The sequence below is a fragment of the Nymphaea colorata genome, chromosome 6 (assembly GCF_008831285.2).
Source record: "Nymphaea colorata isolate Beijing-Zhang1983 chromosome 6, ASM883128v2, whole genome shotgun sequence".
In the NCBI taxonomy this organism is placed as follows: domain Eukaryota; kingdom Viridiplantae; phylum Streptophyta; class Magnoliopsida; order Nymphaeales; family Nymphaeaceae; genus Nymphaea; species Nymphaea colorata.
Genome location: NC_045143.1, coordinates 11,233,469 through 11,251,931, shown reverse-complemented (window position 1 = coordinate 11,251,931; position 18,463 = coordinate 11,233,469). Strand labels below are relative to the sequence as shown.

The 18,463-nt window shown below is 36.7% G+C and overlaps 1 protein-coding gene across 9 annotated transcripts in view; it reads right to left on the bottom strand.

Moving 5' to 3' along the window:
- The window catches only part of LOC116256338 (inositol hexakisphosphate and diphosphoinositol-pentakisphosphate kinase VIP2-like), a 72,769-nt gene extending 54,844 nt beyond the window's left edge, over positions 1 to 17,925 (bottom strand). For 3 of the 9 annotated variants that reach the window (XR_004173092.2, XR_004173093.2, XM_031632682.2), the window contains exons 1-7: positions 16,995 to 17,925; positions 16,622 to 16,690; positions 14,037 to 14,083; positions 12,506 to 12,589; positions 10,884 to 10,947; positions 9,149 to 9,302; positions 1,629 to 1,699 (exon numbers count right to left, since the gene is read on the bottom strand). Coding sequence is in view for 7 of the 9 variants with exons in the window: in XM_031632682.2 (XP_031488542.1) it covers positions 1,629 to 1,699; positions 9,149 to 9,302; positions 10,884 to 10,947; positions 12,506 to 12,589; positions 14,037 to 14,083; positions 16,622 to 16,690; positions 16,995 to 17,060 (555 nt within the window). In the remaining 2 variants the exon portion in view is untranslated. Of the gene's footprint in view, positions 1 to 1,628; positions 1,700 to 9,148; positions 9,303 to 10,883; positions 10,948 to 12,088; positions 12,459 to 12,505; positions 12,590 to 14,036; positions 14,084 to 15,584; positions 15,675 to 16,621; positions 16,691 to 16,994 lie in introns of those variants that run through there. The other 6 variants (XM_031632683.2, XM_031632685.2, XM_031632684.2 and 3 more) reach the window with 6 other exon arrangements.
- Between the last annotated feature and the right edge of the window lie 538 nt (positions 17,926 to 18,463).

The following is an 18,463-nucleotide window of genomic DNA, read 5'->3' as shown; positions in this document are numbered from 1 at the left end:
TTTCTACATGATCTATTAACTTCAAGAGTTGAAGATACTGAAGATCAAAATAGCTCTAATTTGAAAATCCTCAAATTCATTCTCCAAATAGTCAGGATGATCTTATAGTACTGAGCCAGCCAGAGAGATTTTCACTTATCACACAAGAGAAATGTCTGTAAGTGTGTCTAAAAGTGAAATTGAACATGAATCCTCTTTTAGGACTTGAAGAAGAACTAAAAAACCTCCTCAAATATTTCTTTCTTATTATTCTATAGGAGAAGGAGACTTTCTGTTGTTTCTGGCACTTCCATGAAACAATAGGCACCAAGGCCAGGTCATAAGGGAAAAAGAAGAAAGAAAATTGTATTATCGTATCACAAAGAAGCTGTTCAAAACAGCATACATAATGGAATGAATGAAAGCACATTTATATAAAAAGAATAAAAAATAAAAAGAGAGACAAGGTGTGAGAAAACCTAGCTATTGGACTAGCTCCAATGGTTAGGACTTAGGAGCCATTGGAGCAAGCCAACAGCCAGCTACACCAAATTGGAAAATACAAGTAAAAATAAAATTACAGAAAAACAAAAGTAAAAAATTGAAAATTACATAATACACCTATATACATATTAAAAACGTCCTCAACATATATATATATATATAGAAAGAGAGAGAGAGAGCATCCTTTTTTACGCTCAATGCAGCCAAGCAAATTGCTCAGCTGCTCTCAACTGTTCATTTGAATTAAAAAATAGAAAAAAAAAAAACAACGCTCGACAAGGGTGGAGAGTGGGAAGGGAGGCGCCACCTCCCCATTCTGTCTGAGATGGGGAAGGCCATCACCGGCGGGCTGGGGAGGCGACGGCCTTCCACCTTCTTTTATATTCATTAAAAGAAAAAAAAAAAAGGGACGTAGAGGAGGATGCCACCCGGGCGGCGATCTCCCACCACCCTCCCCACCAGCCGCCGGTGGAGAGGGCGGTGGAAGGTCGCCGCCCAAGAGAGGCAATGGCCTCCCCTGCCTTCCGGTTGTTTTCATTTCTAAATAAAAAGGGGAGGCCATTAGCCTTCCCCTCGCAGCCGGCGGCACCAGCGGTCTGCCGCTGCCTTACCGTCGCTGGCAATTCCATCGGCCACTAGCGAGGGGAAGGCGACTGGCCCGACGCCCAGCCTTAATTCCAGTTCCTTAAACAGAAGCACTAAATTTATTGAAGCAATGATCGCTTCAAGGAAAAAGACAGTTAATAGCTTAGCAAACATGCTATCGGTGGCAGAGCCTGCCTCCAGCATGAAGACCACATTTTCACGATATCAAAGTCGAGTCTCTTTTGTTCTTTTCCAAAATCCCAAGATTTCTCGTGAAGATCTGCATTGTTTCAGTCTTTCAGATATATTAAGGTTGCCCATTCACTCATTCGGCAAATAATAATGATGACACAAGCAAAATGAATGAAAAAAAATGAAGAAAAAACACACTCTTTGCAATATGGTGGTGCTCTAATTTAATGAAAATAAGAAAAAAAAAATGGGTATAAATTTTATGATAATCTAGGACAACAAACATCATCAAATTGGGTTTCAATCTTTTATATGGAGCCATATACTTGAACTAGAGAATATAAATAAGTTACAGAGTAATCCCATACCTTACGGAATAATTCTTTCATTCCTCCTCCTGCAGAACTAGGATAGTATATCATGATGCTGTGGTTATCCCCTGTACAAAACACAAATGAACGAGCATTAGAGCATACTTATAAAGCATGAGTTTGGAAAATAAAAATGTAACTAAGCAAAAGTTTCTAGTCATTTTCAATTTATTAAGCTAGAAGAATCAGAAACGTAAGGTAAGCAAGTAACACAAAGGATCATTCACTAACAATGGCCCAAAAGCATGCTTTACAAAGAATGTAATCACAGGTTAAAAACAAAACACATAGTAGGAAGATAGCACAGGAATTTACACATAGTAGGAAGATAGAGCAGGAATTTCCTAGGATAATCTGTACTTGGACATTTTTTTCCCAAAAATACTAAACGACAATTACATATCACACTATACTTCAAGAATACCCCAACAAACAGGAATCTAAACACAGATTTGTGAAGCAAGCTTCATAAACTTAATTAAGATACAAGTGCTTTCAACAAGTTCATTATATTAGAAATGAATATTATGAACTGTCACATGGGTACGGGTGCAGGTGTGGGTTCAAGTACGGATCAAATTCAAAATCATGAGTACGGGGGTACAGCTGGCCGTACATATAATATACATACACACATACATATATAATAATCTGGAAAATACATTGATACAAACTAAAAATTTACCAGTCACATAACGTATGCAGTCAGCCATTACATCTGATGCATTGCACACATAATGACATATAGTTGTAGAAACTGGTACGTAAATTGTAATAGTCTCATAGAAGACATGGCAGTTGCAGTATCTAAGTACGGATGATGCCGACACCCGAAGGTGGAGGTGGATGCAGCTGCCGAATGGGAAACAAGCGAAAAAAATGTGTGGTGAACAGGGAGGATGGACAGGGCAGTGGCCGGAAGGAGGAAGGTCAACTCGCAAAGGGAAGGGGGGAAATCCAGTCTAAAAAAAAAAAAAAAACCCTAAAATGGACGGAAAGGGACTCGGTCAATGTTGACCAAGTCCGAAAATGGACGGACACATGCTCGGGTATAGTCAGCATACCCGACACCAGATGCAAGCATGTCCATGGCGTGTGTCTGTACCAAAACCCGTGTCAAGCCGAGTCAACACAAACACAGCAGGTTTGAAGCTGCACCTGTGTTTCATAGATTACACCTATGTCACATGGGTGTGAGGTGCAGGTGCTAGTGCGGGATGCAGCAAGTTCCAAAAGAAATTGGGTGTGGGTGTGGCGAGAGCATATATATATATTGTTATTTGCTATATAAGTAATTTTATTTGTCTATATTTTTAAACTTTTTTTTATCAACTATCAAGATTACCTTGAATCAATATATCAATGGAAACTCGGCCAAAACATTTTTCCGAACGGCCAAAACTCATTTGACGCAGTTTCGGGCCGCACCAACACCAGCACTCGCATCGATGCAGTGCAGGTGCGCCACCATAGTTGGCACACCCGTGTGACTTAGGATTACGCACTAAATTTCAACATTAAGAAAGACCTTCAACGTGGAAGCTTTCAAGAAAACTGCAAGTCCTAAATTGAGTTTTGCATAATACTTTTCAAATACATGATTTTAAATAAATTGTTATGTTTCTCCAACATTATTTAATGATCATCTAAATCCAATTCTATCTTATAACTCCACATGCTAATGTTTATTTAAGAATTTCATAAACATATCAAGAATCTTAAAGGATGCAAAAGATATGTAGGGGAAGTAATCAAATTGCTTTACACACAACTTGCAGGACTATTACATTGTGCCCCACCAAGTGTGCCGCCCACATCCGTCCAGCACTTCCTTTTATTCTTTTTTTTCTTTTTTTTCTTTTTTTTTTTTTGACAAATCTAACAAAATAGATGCACTCAAAACGTCAAAGACATGAGAGCAGGGGAAAGGACTAATTCATGTGTAGATTGGATTTTATAACCTCAGATGACTAAGAGTCTAAGACAATTGATCTTAACCACTTATAGAATACAATCTACACATTGAAAGTTCGTTTATCATTTATTACTTAACCTTTTTTTTTTACATGACAGAACCACATCCATCCAACTCACCCAAGCCCTACTGAAAAGTAGAATTGGGTCACTAGTACAGCTTTACAAGATCCAAGTTACCTCATCGCTCATGATCCTGAAAGAAGTATACATATTATGTGTTTTATCTATTCCTTTTTGGAGCTGATCCCAGGCCAGATCCATATTTTGTCTTATTGTGTCCATCCCGGGTATACCTGTTATATTACTAACTGATATTTTTTTTTTTCATGTATACATAAGTAATCTTATTAGTAAGCTTAAGGCATGCCAAGATGAACTGTAGCTGCCATCATACACTTGAAGGAATTCCCTCCCGCTTCTTCTTTTCTCTTTCTATCACAGAACAAATCTTGACATAAAGATCTAACATGGTATCAAAACCATAGATGAAGGACAGTTTCCTTGACTCCGGAGATCTATAATCAGCCACATGTTGAGATTTTCTGTGTCTTTCTCTGTTCCAATCTGTTCTCATTTTCTGCAAATCTTTCCTTCCATATCACATCTAGATCTTTTATCCCTTTCCAATGTCACCTGTCATGATCTTGCTTTTAACATCAAAATGGAGTTCTTTTTTCTGCCCATGTTCCAGCTTGCCGCCTCTATCTATTCTCCGCAGTTTGTGTTCTTTCTGCTGCAATCCATCTTTATTGTTAGATTTTCTATTGCTTGCTTTCCTCTCTGTTTGACAGTGGATTCTATTTCCATGCCTTCCTTTCATATCCATTTTCGATCTTTTCTCTATAATATGTTGATCTGTCTTTGTCCTTTTTCTAACCTATTTTCTGCTCTGCGCCTCCTGCCAATCAGGTTGCATATTCTGTTTAGGCAAGTACCTTGTTTTCCCAAATTGGTTCTGCCATATATTTCTTTCTTCCCCTCCATGTTTTAATCTCATCAGATGCCATACAGATTTTACAGCACCATTTCTAATTTTGATCATACATCTAAAGTGATTGTTTACAGTTGATTTCAAGCAGGTGTCTGATCTTATATAAACTCAGACACGCTTTGCTGGTTCTTAAGCTCGAGTTGTCTGATCTCCAAGTCAGACTTATTTTTGCTCAAACAAGTTTCTGAACAGAATGCCTCCCTATAGTTAAGATTATGAATCTATATTAATTTTCTTGCAAAAACATTGATAAAAATTTAAAAAGTTAACATAATAAGCAGTAACTAAGATACTAAAACTTAAAATAAACAAAATAAAAAGGGTTCAAAATATAAAGGAAAACAATTTCTAAAAAATATCCACAAGAAGTTGAAACTGGCAATATTTTCAAAATATCACAACAAAATCCCATTTTACTTATTATTTTTTGGCAACATTATTGCAACTTTGCAATATTTTGAAATATCATCAACATTGTGGTGCGTGTGTGTAGAATCAGAAATAGATTATTTGACCTTTGTAACTTTGTTTAGGTCATTGTAACGTTAATGAAGACACATCACACGTTTATAAAACAGACCTGGCATTCTATAACAAAATGGAAGCAAATCGGTGAAGCTTCTAACAACATGCATGCAATAGACACTGTAAAGAAGCCAAACAGGTCTTTAAATATCATTCCCAACAATATGATACCAGAAGAACTAAAAACTTGAGCCATGCCCTCTAATTTGGTAGAGTAGGACAACTAGTTCTATCATTGTCCTCCAAATGACGTTGGAAGATGACATGCTCATTGATGGAAATCTCTTATCCAAAGAAGAGTGGAATGATCAAAGGGAAGCTTGGAAACACAACCCTTCAATCAAAAGTTTCTAGAACACCAAAATATTTGGCGATAATAGTAGTAAGACTACTTATGAAGATCGTCATACACATGCTTGGCGAGGGTGCAGTCAAGCGAATACCACATACTACTTTTACTTTTGAGGAAACGACTTTTTCTGCCACAACAATTTGAAAAACATCAGTGTATAACTTAGATCTCAAAATATTTGGTGGTGATGTGTGTTTCAGAAATCCAGGTACTCGATCATATGGATTAGTTGGCCTGGGTATCACCATATTAAGGACCCATTAGGGGCTGCATTCCGCAAAATAATGGGTGAAAATACCCTTCTTAATAACTGCTTAGTGCTTACTCAACTCTAAACTCCTGCAGCCTGTTTACATGGGCCACAACCGCTGCACCAGTGGGCTCTCTCTCTGCCGAACCACTGGTAGCAGCTTACAAGTGTGCCTCTCTCTCCCTCTCTCTCTCTCTCTATTTATTTACTACCACACCTAATAATTGTTACAGGCAAAGGGGGGAGAAAAAAAAGTGTCAAGGTGAGTCAGCGGGCCACATGCTATTGACCCATGTCTATTTTCCCTTTTTCCGTTATGGTAGGGGAGAATAAAAGAAAAAGGCGTGGGCTACCGTCAGCAACCCTGCCGACCTGCCCTCTTTTTTGCTTTACTGTCGACAGGAACAGTCAAGGAAAGGGGTTCTTTCCCTTTCTCTATGATAGGAAGGGCCCTTTTTACTCTACATGGGAAAAAAGGGGGATCTCCCTCTGTTTTCCCATCGATAGGGAGAGCCTGATGACCCACTCTCACCCTCTCGACTCTGAGACAGAAGAAGAGAGGAAAGTCCATCAGCCCTCCTTCACCAGCGATTGGAACAAGTAGGTACTAGACATATAGTCCAGCCCACAGACCATCTAATCCTGGGCCTGGCCTGTACCAGCCTAGGAATAGATGGACCAGGCCCAACAACGTCGGGTGGGCCTTCACACTTGCACCAAATGTGCAGGTCTGGCCCAGGCCCCCTGCCAGCCTTACCCAAACTTTTTTGTCATTTATGTGTGTCTATCTCAACTTCTCAACATACAAGTGGGTCAGTATACAAGTTCAGAGAAAGTGCAAAAGTAACAAAATATGCACCAGTTTATTCTAAGATACCCAAATCACACATGACACAAGCTGAATCAAAATTTTAATAACATTTCTTAAGAATGAAATTTAAAACAAGCACTATGTCACACATGTGAGGGGTGCAGATGCAGTATTTCCCATAAGAACATGGGTACATGTGGGATATTTATATATATATATATATAAAATAGTGACTCTAGCTTTTCAGAATCACCCAACCATCTAACCAGGGTTGTTCGATCCAACATGATGGATGTTTAAGAGAAAAACAAGGGAAAAAAAGTAATGGGCATTTTCGTCATCAAATAGTTTACACTTTTTTCTCCTTATTTTTCTCTCAACCATCCATCAGCTTCAGATGGATGGCCCTGGTTAAATGCATGGGTGACTCTAGAGTCTAGAAAACCAGAAATATATATATATATATATATATATATATATATATATATATATAGTGACTCTAGTTTTTCAAAGTCACCCAGCCATCTAACCAGGGCTGTTCGATCTAACATGATAGAGAAAAACAAGGAAAAAAAAAACAACAAGCATTTTCGTCATCAAATAGTTTACACATTTTTCTCCTTATTTTTCTCTCAACCATCCATTTGCTTTAGATGGACGGCCCTAGTTAAATGCATGGGTGACTCTAGACGGCCAGAGTCATTGTTATATATATATATATATATATATATATATATATATATATATATATATATATATATATATTGTTTGTGTGTGTGTGTGTTTGTGTGTATATAACATATAGTAAAAATAGGTGTAAACCTATACTCTTCAAGCAATTAAGTACAAATACATGAGTAAAAAAGAAACTGTGCACTAAGGCAGCACCAAATAATATATTTAAGAACTCAAACATTGCTTGGGAGAAGCATATGTTACAAAAAGGGCCAAAATTCTAAGAATGATAGTATTCTAGAATGTATAAACCAGGGAATAATTTGGAGGCCTTACAGACACCCACATTCAAGCTTTCAACAAACAAAACAATGAAAATTTTACAAAAAATTGTTTTGTGGTTATTGCAAACAGCCCGGGCCATAGGCCAACATGCCCCAAGTTGAGGAGAGAAGAAAAGAAAGTTGTTGTTGTGGAGAATAAAGAAAAAAACTTCATTAAGTAACATTCAAGCATCTATCAGAGGCATGCAAGCTTTCATCTCCCATACGAATTCTTTTAGAGCAATTGTTTCAACAAATGAAGGGATGCATTTTTTGCTTTTGGACTCAGCTGTCTCCCTTCGCATGACCCCTAATGAATCTATCCTCTTTAACTGTAAAGTATAAGCCTATTCACTAGAAAAAGGTTTTCCTACAATGAATGGGCAAAATTTAAGGATAAAAAGAGGAGAGTTGTACCACATGGACTTTCTTGACTTAGACAAAAAAATCATTTTGGAAGTCAGTGGAGAAAATAAGTATAGATCTTCACAACAAATTAGGACATTCTAACTCAGAAAAGCTCTCCTCTATCCTTTGCTAAGGAATTTTGTGAAGAGCAGTTCTTTTGTAAGGATTGCATCTTGGGAAAAATGAAATTACAACCTTTTGGCTTGAGAAATTCTTTAATAAACCCTCGAATTGATACGCTCGAATGTATACAACTGGCACCCGTAGTCTCCAAAGGAAGCTTTCATACTATGTGATTTTTGTTGATGACTTCACCATATATACTATGATATACCTTCTTAAGCTTAAACCTAAAGTCTTTAATCACATCAAAGAAAGCAAATACCTGGTTGCTGCACTTGCACCCACACCCAAGTCATGTTGACTCGGGCGCAACAAGTTTTTTAAAGAGTCCAGCTTATTAGAACAAGCAACAAGCAAGTAGGAATATGATGAATGACGAAAATATAAAGGAAATAATGGAAGCCAAAGGACCTCGCAGCACATTATCCCAAGAGACCTTGTATTCTAGCTACATTTAAAATCATCTCACATAGACAAGGAAAATGAAGAGATAAGCATAGGCTATTGGTCATTTCACAACAACGTGGAAAATGCTAACATAGGACATGTGGAAAATGTTAACATAGGACATCGATTTCCTCAAGTTTCCTAAAAGCATGGTCATCTCTTTTAAGTTTTAAGAAAGTTAAGCTTTCAAATGTACCCAAATCCCAGGACCTCTAAATCAAGAACTGATGCTTCCATGGAGGTTTACCAGACAAGAATCGTATAAACTGTTACTATAATGCACCACACCCAAGTTGGAGTCTTGGAAAAAGCAGACCGCCTTTGCACAAAAAAGCGTAGCACCAAGGACAAGTCAATATCTAAGCTAATGTTTCATAGCCCCAGTTGTCAAGCATTCATAAACATGAAAACCAAAACAAAAAGGAAGAAACCCCCACACCATGCTATAGAGGGAACATAACTCAATAGATGATGGAAAGTGATCATCAATGAAGTTTGTGCGATCAAATAAGCAACAACCAAAATATAACTGTCAGAAAACCTTGAGTTAGACCTCAAATTGACACAAGATTAACGTGATCAGACACACAAGAAAAGTTCACAAAAGATAATCAGACTTGCCCATGACGGCTTACCATCTACAGGTTTCTCCACAAACGGCTTCCAAAAACGTTTCCCATGAACCTCAACAAAGTCATCTTGCTCAACAAAGTAGTCAAGCTCTTGGTAGGGAAATTCTCTATTTACAAGAGCATATTTTGGAACAGGAATTCCAAATACTTCAAGTCGCTAAAAAAGAATGCAGAGAATCAGCCCACAGCATTAACTTTCGTAAAGCATGAATCAATATAATCTAGAAACATTATATGTTTAACATGAATATTACTGAGTCACACCTGAACATCTTAATCTCAAACATGTTTGACAAAAAAGACGATTGAAAGTCTTATAATACTTCCATCAGAGAACTAAAATGGCCTGACTTCAAATTTCATGATCCAACACCTTATTGGAGGAACCACCTTCAATTTCGTTAATCCAAATCGCTATAGTTACAATTTGCTGTTCAATCAAATGGAAACCAACAAAGGAAATCAAATCCATTGGGGACAACTTTAAACTCAATCAATTTTGCACTTATGGGAATCATAAATTTTCCTAGACAAAATTTTGCAATTGCTTGTGTTTGTGTGAGGCTTCAAACAGCAGTATCCTTAATAGAAAAGAAGCTTGAGAAAAAAAATCCAAAAAGAGATAGAAGAAGCAAAAAAAAAATCTCCAATGTACAAAAATATGAGCAAAAGTACCTGAGGCTCAATTAGTATAACAAAAATTTTGAGGATAAGACTGAAAAATGATGATTTAAAACACCAGCCTATTTTGGCCCAGGCATCAATTAATTAATGTTTGAAGCGCCTCACATGCTTTTAATGTTCCAAGTATCTCTCGTGCTTAGTTTACAGTAGGTTCATCCAGATTCGTGGACCAGAATATGGTTAAAAACTGATCATATGGAAAAAAAACTTGTGTTTCACATTTATCCTTGTAGCAGACAAGATATTGCCAATTGATTTTGAATCTTTTGATCTCTTTATAAGTACTTGCTGAATTCTGTTGAATCCTAAAAATTACTTGTTCCTCATGAATTCATCTGGCACCATGATCTTGTGGCTCAATTTTATCCCAATTTTGTAATCTGCATTCTTGGTGAGAAGCGAAAATATCATATATAATCCAATGAAATGTGTGTGTGTGTGTACATATAATATATATATATATATATATATATATATATATATATATATATATATATATATATAGATAGATAGATAGATAGATAGATAGATAGATAGATAGATATATCTGTGTGTGTGTGTGTGTGCAAACAAATACATAGTAACCTATATAAACAAAATAACAAATAAATAAAGAGATATGCAAAAAATACATATGCAGATATACATGTTAAGCACATATACCACATGCAACATGACCCAAAAGAAGCTGCCAGTCATTCACTGACTAGTAGGGACCAGTAGATTGTTTGACTAGTCTATAATCCACTGCCGAGCCAACTACACTGCCATGGTCTAGTTGGCCGGCTATGGACTAGGGACATGTATATGAACCTGAATCATGTTTCGAAGCTGGCTATGCTTATGTTCTACATGAAATTAACTCATTTTCCATTTTTAACAACTATAAAATCAACAAATAAATAAATGAATGTGATACGGTAGATCCTTCGTTAATCAGGTAAAAGTCCTCAATTAAGACCCTAGGGATAAAAACAGTGCAAATAAAACAGAATGAAAATACAAGAACATATAGACAGAAAGCCAAAAAAAGTTTGATTGATTACACAAATACCTCATAAACTTTCCTTCTATCATGAAGCAGGTGTTGCTGTCCGAGTTCATTCACAAGAAATGGCCTATATAAAAAATAAACATATGAGAAGAGTTTTACTGTGACCAGGTTGTGCCTTAAGAAGTACTCGCAAAAATTTTACTACCTCCAAGATATCTTTCCAGCACTAAAAAATTAAAAAATAACCAGAGCTTTTTAACTTGGCCCATCACAAATAGCAGCAACATTTTATAATTTAAACGCCTCATTTTTAGGGACAAAAAATTAAAAAAGAAAGTCTAACAATATCATGACCTTTCAAAATAATAAAAAAAATGTGATGCTGTTCCTTTTCCAAAAATCCGTTTATATGAAATTCAAGTGTATATTTCCATCTTTTGTTTCTTTTAAAATTTAAAAACTATCCCAAAATTTTTCCAATATTGTCGTTGAAGAATTAATGCATAACTCAGAATTTAATAATATTTTTACTATTTTTATGTATTGTTTAAATTTTTTGGGTAATTGGATTGCAAATTTTCTCAAGAAAAACAAAATTCTAAAAGAAAACAAAGAAAAACTATAACTTTACAAAGAATAAAAACCATATCTAGAAAAGCTGCCGTCTCTTTAAAAGCATCTGAATCACAAGATATACACATTCAAGTGGCGTGCATCATTCCACCATCCAATGTCAATAAAAGGAAGTAAATCGTTTGATAATTCAAAAACCTAAAACATAGTCTTCCATACTTCAACTGTTGTTGAGATATGCAGAAACCTGAACTAGGACTTTCACCAATAAGGTACTACTCCATTGATGCTTGGTCTTCCGCTATCTAACTATCATATGCTATGTTTCATACTTGAACAGCATAATGTTGAGCTTCTTTCTCTATGTTCTCCTTTTCACTAAGAAGTTGAGATGGTTTGCACAATAGAATCCCCTAGTCCTAAGCAGGTTTTTCATGAGCTCAAAGATGTACAAGGCAAAAGCTAATTTTATATTTAATTTCAAAATATAAAATTCAAATTCAATTTAAAACAACAAACTGACCCAAATGTCTTCTAGCAAAGATAAAAGATTAAAAAAAACCACAAAAAAGCTAGTGCAAAAGAAAATAAATAAACATGTAACATAAACAAAAACACAGATATAAAACTTAATAGGCATACTACCTACACAAGGTACATATACACAGGCAAATAGACGCACACATACTCACAGATTGGCTTGCAGCTAGCTTGTGATGATGGCCTACAGGTATCAACAAGATTAGGGTAGTCTATATCCCAGCAGAGAGCCACGTCTGTCAAACTTGGATACCAAACAGTGTATATGATAGCTTAATCACAGGTGTGGCACCCATAATATGAAGTTATTTGTCCCATTATGGTGGCAACTTGACTCTCTCAAAGCACAAAGACTTTTCCATAACAACGTAAGTCTATACCAAAAGCAACTGTGCATTTATGCATATAAATGATCAAATTGTACAGCTTATAATTAAAGAAAATGCAAAAGAAAAAAAGACATAAATGACAGTGTATATATGCGGAAAAGCACACATCAAGTGTATATGGAAGGAAACAGCAATAGAAATGTCAACTAAGTGCTAAGTGCTAACTGCTAACAAACTCACTTCCGTAATGCAGCATATGCTTCTGCCTTCTTTAGAGGATATCCGCTAGAGTAGAAAGCAATTAAGCAATCACAAATTGGCCAACTAGAAATAAGAAAAAATGAAAATAGTTAGTCAGCAACATAAAGCCACTTGCACTTGGTATTGCAAATCAAAATAAACTAATAAAAAAGGCATAACATCAAAAATAAGGAAACCTTATTATCTCATCCATAAACAATCTCCTGATCAATGCTTCAGCGAGCATCAGAGCAATGGATGACTTACTAGAGAAAGCATGTTAGAATAGGGCAGAGAATGGTTGAATGATGGTTGAAATTTAAAACAGCTTCACAAAATCCCACAAGGTAAGGTGTGAAACCAGAAAACAAAAACACAAACAACCACATAAAACAGAACCATTAACCTCAGTATTACTAACTACTTAATGTCAATTTTCCAATTTTTCTGCAGCAAATGGGAGGTACTGATCAGTTATAGATCCAATGAATACCATCCTCTTACTTATGTCAAACAGTTTTGTGTGTGTACCTATAATGGATATACAGCAACAATCTCAAATGGTGTCCATGCAAGATATATTGACACTCAGCCCCAAACAAAAAATCCCAGATGTAGTCCAGACCCAGATTAAAAAAATAAAAATGGAAAAGAAATAAGAGAGACCATTCTGAGTCAGGTCTATAACACAGCATGCTGTTGGACCCACATATGTAGATATTTGCCATATAATCTACACATGCATGCAAGAACATACTTTTTTATCACAAAGTGGCACTTTTTGCGTGTGTGTGTGTGTATCTATTTATTTATTGTCACAAAAAAGCAATTTCTGCAACAAGGAGTTTGTTTTTTGCACATGTGTGTGTGATCACATGCACAAAAATATGTAAATATGCCCATGTATGCTATGAAACAAGGTGCAGATTTTGTTCAATCCATCTCACATACGCACATCCACAAAAACATATGCATTGGTGCATAAATTGATTGTTATTACATTTTGATATTTTGATTCGGGGACACTAACATTTTAGTAATGCTCACACGCTCATTCTATGCTACTCAAAGAACAAAGGCAAGACACAGTGCAAAAAGATATATTCCTTTTGAGGATTGTATATTACTATCCTTAGTTTGCTAATAGAGTTTTTAAACTTCTTGGGGGAAAACCTACAAGGCTACAACGGAAAGCAGACAGGATAATTTAGATGAACAGGTGAAACAAAAGCGAGAAGTGGCTTGCCCATGTTAAGGAGATCATTAGACCATCTCTAGTAGGAACTGTGAAGAAAAGCATCATTTATCACTTATGAACAGAGATGGACAGCAGCAGCATGCTACATGCTGTATATTTATTTACGAATCAAAGTTGTTCAATGCAAGTGCTAGACATGCATCCTGTGTAGTGCTACTAAACTCGTTTGTGTTGCAGTTTGCATTGTTTTCTCCCAAACATGGGCTTGTAAGTGTTTTCATAAAGCACCATTCGTAACATTGCCAAATAAAATAAGAAAGTCACAAAATGCACCTTTCCACTGGTTGCTCGAGAATCATTTTGTCACCGAAGGTAATTATCTGCATCACAGAAAGTGGAACATATGTTAAAAATATATTGATGTAAAAAAACAGTGCTCTCATCTGGAGAAGTAACTTAAGCTTGGTCCTCAGTCCAAAAGATAAGTAAGCCTCATAGCCACAAATATTGTTCTTGGGTTTTTAACGGCGAGGTTTTCTCGAGTATTTATCGGCAAAGTTGTTTTTTTTTGGGGAAAATCTCAGAGTATTTTAAAAACACAAAAAATCAAAAATGTTAGGTAAATACAAGAAATATAAAACTAATAAGTATTGTATTGCATTTAGGAGGTTATCTCAAATACCTAAAACAAGAGGAAATAAAACAATGAAACAAAGGTTGAAAAAGATAAAAACAGAAAATGAAAAAATCGGGAAAATCTCATTTTTAATGTTTTTTTATTATATCACGATATTTACCTGTTTTTATCGTTTCCTTATTTTTCTCATTAATATAGCGATATTTTCGAAACTATCACGATATTTGTGGCTATTGTAAGCACTACTTCTTTTCCACAACAAGGGACTTCTCCCACCTTCTCATATCCAATCACATTCTCTCTATGCAAGAGTCCAGCTGGTAACCAAAAATTCTAGTAATGGATAAAATTGGAGATACAAAGCACCTACTGGCACTGCACCAAGATTGAAAATGGATTGCTTTGAAACTGTTTTAACACACATAAGGGACACACATCCATCGATTGCAGTAAGGAAAAGGCACCCAGAAGCCTTAGTCCGACTGAATACAGCCAATCCAATAGAGAAAGGAAAACAAAGGACAGAAAACATCTGCAGTGACTTGTTCCTTTCAATTTTAACACCTCTTCTTCTTGTACAATTAATATTCTTTTTATCACTTTGTTTTCTTCTTTGAATGTTAGCCACTGCTGGCCTTTATTGGCATAGCAGCATCTTCATAAGACCATATTTCTCTAGAAACAGAGAAGAAATTAAAGGATTTGCATCTAAGTTCATTAAAGACAAGTCCATCCATCAAAAAACCTTAAACAGCATAGTCAGTAATGCAAACATGGCATGGAATAGGCCACATGCCATAGGGACATGACCATCTCACAGGCATATCTACACAGTATCCACAAATTAAATGAGAGAATAAGTCAAGCAAAATGGAAGAAACAGGGTAGAAGACTGCAAAAAGCTATAAATTTTACATTTTCGATGACCATTTAACAACTTTCAGATGCATTACGCAGCATTAAAAAGTCGAAAAGCTCAAATATCCAAACCTAGATCAACCACCATAGCCAGAAATTAGAGAAATGTGAAAAGAAGATTTTGGTAGACCATAAAGAGGAAAACAACAAATACATAAGAGCAGTCAAATGTCTGATTTGAAACCAGTTTTACAAGTTTATGCACTAATCCTTCTACATGCTCTAAAAAAAAAATCATAAAGTCATAGTGTACAAAACAGGGGCAACTTGCCAACTTCATAAAAAAATAGCATACAGCATGTAAGAAAATATAGTGTCTATAATACCATGTGGAGCATACAATCCGGTTTGCGAGGATCTGACAATCATATGTATGTGCACTGTCTTACTAGTAGTCTGTCTCTGGAATGCAAAAACTGGACCAAATATCACACCCTAGTAAATGTCAAGACATGAAAATGGTTATCAAAACAGCTTAAATCCTTAAGCTTTATCTATAGGCCAGTTTTCACTTTTGGAGACATCATATATGTAAATCAACTGTATACATCAGCAGTGATGGTGGTAGTAACAAAACTTAGGCTTTTAGGCAGACATGTGTTACCTGCAAATTGTAACAGCATCCTGGAGAATGAAGAAATCCTTGACTATGTAATAATACCGCATGGTAAACAAATAACTTAAGGTGCTAATTTGTTGGTCATCAGATGCAAATCAAAACTCACTACTGGAGTTCTTGGTAATTGTGTCTGCCTATTCCTAAACTTCTATTAAAATAATATTCTTTGTGACACAAATCTTAACTATTTTTCAATACATAATTAGTTCCCTAAAAGGTAAACCATGAAGAATTTCATTAAGAACCTGCTTCAACATATGATAAAGTTTCTCACAATTTTTAACTTTTTCCTTTTTGCCTTCAGCATCTTTTTCATATCTTTTTACTTCAGCTGTCTTTCTCAATATTTTATCTAAAACCACCTTCCACAGATTTAGTTCAATTTTCTGGCCACTATCTTAGATTCTACTTCATTTAGGCAGTTAAATATTTTTCTCATGATTTAGTCAATATAGCACGTACAGCTTTCTTTCCTTCAGCATTTTCTTGGTCAAAGACTTCCATTAAGGTGAATAAACAGCTGCAAGACCGTCAACATTTACAATGACGACAATGCTGATGACGTCAACGATAAGTTGCCAGTATGCGTCAAGTCTTGATAATGCCCATATTCTTGAAATTATTATTATAAACAGTGCTTGCCCAATCAACAGAATCCGTTTGCGAACACTCGCTCGCTACGAGGCAGTTGTCGGACAGAAATTAAGAATAAAGGTAGAAAAAAAGGAATTTATATTGACATACCTCAAATTCGCCAAACGCTTCCAATCTCTCCAAAATTTGACGCATGGGAGCCGAAAGCACCTTCGTTAACTCAAAGATGAAAGGATAAAGGTAGCTTGAATAAGAAGGCATGCAATGATCGAAGATTCAAATATAGAGATCGCAATAAAACTTAAAAAAAAAAAAAAAACTCAGATTCAGCAGACCCAACTAGAAAATAAAAAAGAAAAACGGCAGCATATTAACTACACATTGGCAATAGGTGAGGAACAAACTAGAAACCATCACATTGAGTAAATATAACTCCAAAAACCAACCAGTTTAAAAAATTATTAGAAAATTGAGCGGCATTAAAATAGTTTAGGCAGAGAAAAGAAGCGGGTAAGTGCCTCACCTTTTTTTCCATGACGCACACTCCGATCTTAATCTTCGAAGAAAGGACGCCGTTATCCTCCGCCATATTGCGTTCTTCTTCTGCTTCTCTTTCCTATCTATGCCAAAAACGAATAACGATCCTCTACGTCTGAGTTTTTTCTAGGCCAAACGAACCCGAATACCTACCCTTCACCGGCTGCTTGTTTGGTGGCTTCCTTCTTTGTGCACAAAGAGCAGAGGAAAACAATAGATGGAGAAAGGAGAAACGGAAGTATCTCGCTCCTTTTCTTTCGGCTCCTCCTGACCACGTGACCACTGCTTCCAGCACGAAACCTCCACGTCACGTTCCTCTCTCTCTCTCTCTCTCTCTCTCTCTCTCTCTCTCTCTCTCTCTCTCTCTCTCTTAAACCGCCAAGACTTCAAGCGCCACGGAAACGACGATGAAATCCGAATGGACGAAAACTTCCAGAGCTTCTCCTTCTTCTTGTCTCCTTTTCTTGCCGGTAAAGACGGTCCTCGCGTCACGACAAAAGGAAAAGATCAGCTTCCTTTTTCCTTCCTCCTTTTTCTTGCAGATGGATATGCCTGAAATTCTCTCTCCGACGACGGCCGACCGGACGACGGTCTACTCGGGCAAAAGAAAATGACGACGACGAGGAGACGAAAAGGCGACGATCTGGCTCCTCCTTCGTATCTAAACAAGACGGAATGAAAGCGGTCCTTCTTGTTCTGTCGGTTCCTTCTTCAGTCCCCGTCGTTCGGTATTTTTTGAAAGTGAAGCGAAGGGAAATACAGAATGAAGGCGGCGCTCGGTTCCTCCTGCAGTCCGCGTCGTTCGGTTTTTGAAAGGGAAGCGAAGGGAAACGGGGCGGGCGTTAGGCCGCACTGTGGCTGTGGGCCTCGCTCGACGCTCAGTGGCTTCTTGAGGATTCCGAATCGGCGGGCGATGTGGACGTAGAACAAAAATCCTCTCAACTCTTTTCTCTTTTTTCTTCTTTTTTTATTTTAATTTCTCTCTTCTCTCTCGATTGCTGATTCCTGTTTTACCCTTTTCTTTATAAGAACCCACCGACCCTTCTCATCAACCATATGAAGCAATAATTTACAGTAATAACCCTACTCTTACATATTATTACTCTTTCACCCTTTTCCGTTGGAATCCAACAGCGGTGGAGCCCGCCTCTGCTTCCCTCAACACGATCTTATCCACGATGGTCTCGCCACCCTTCACCTCCCTGTGGAAGATTGGCTGACGTCAAGGAAATTAAATAGGAAAATATTATAATTTTTAACTGTTCACTTGTTTTTTTGAAAAAAAATCTATACCGTGACCAATGACCTATGACCTGCCACTTGCTCGACCGAATGTTTGACCTCACTTGCAAACAAAATTTATTTTTTGTTTTTTCGTCCTAAGTCAAACTTGAGTTTGGTTGATTGAGAGTGTCTAGTCAAGCTTGGTCCAATTGAACTGATGGTTCCTGGGCA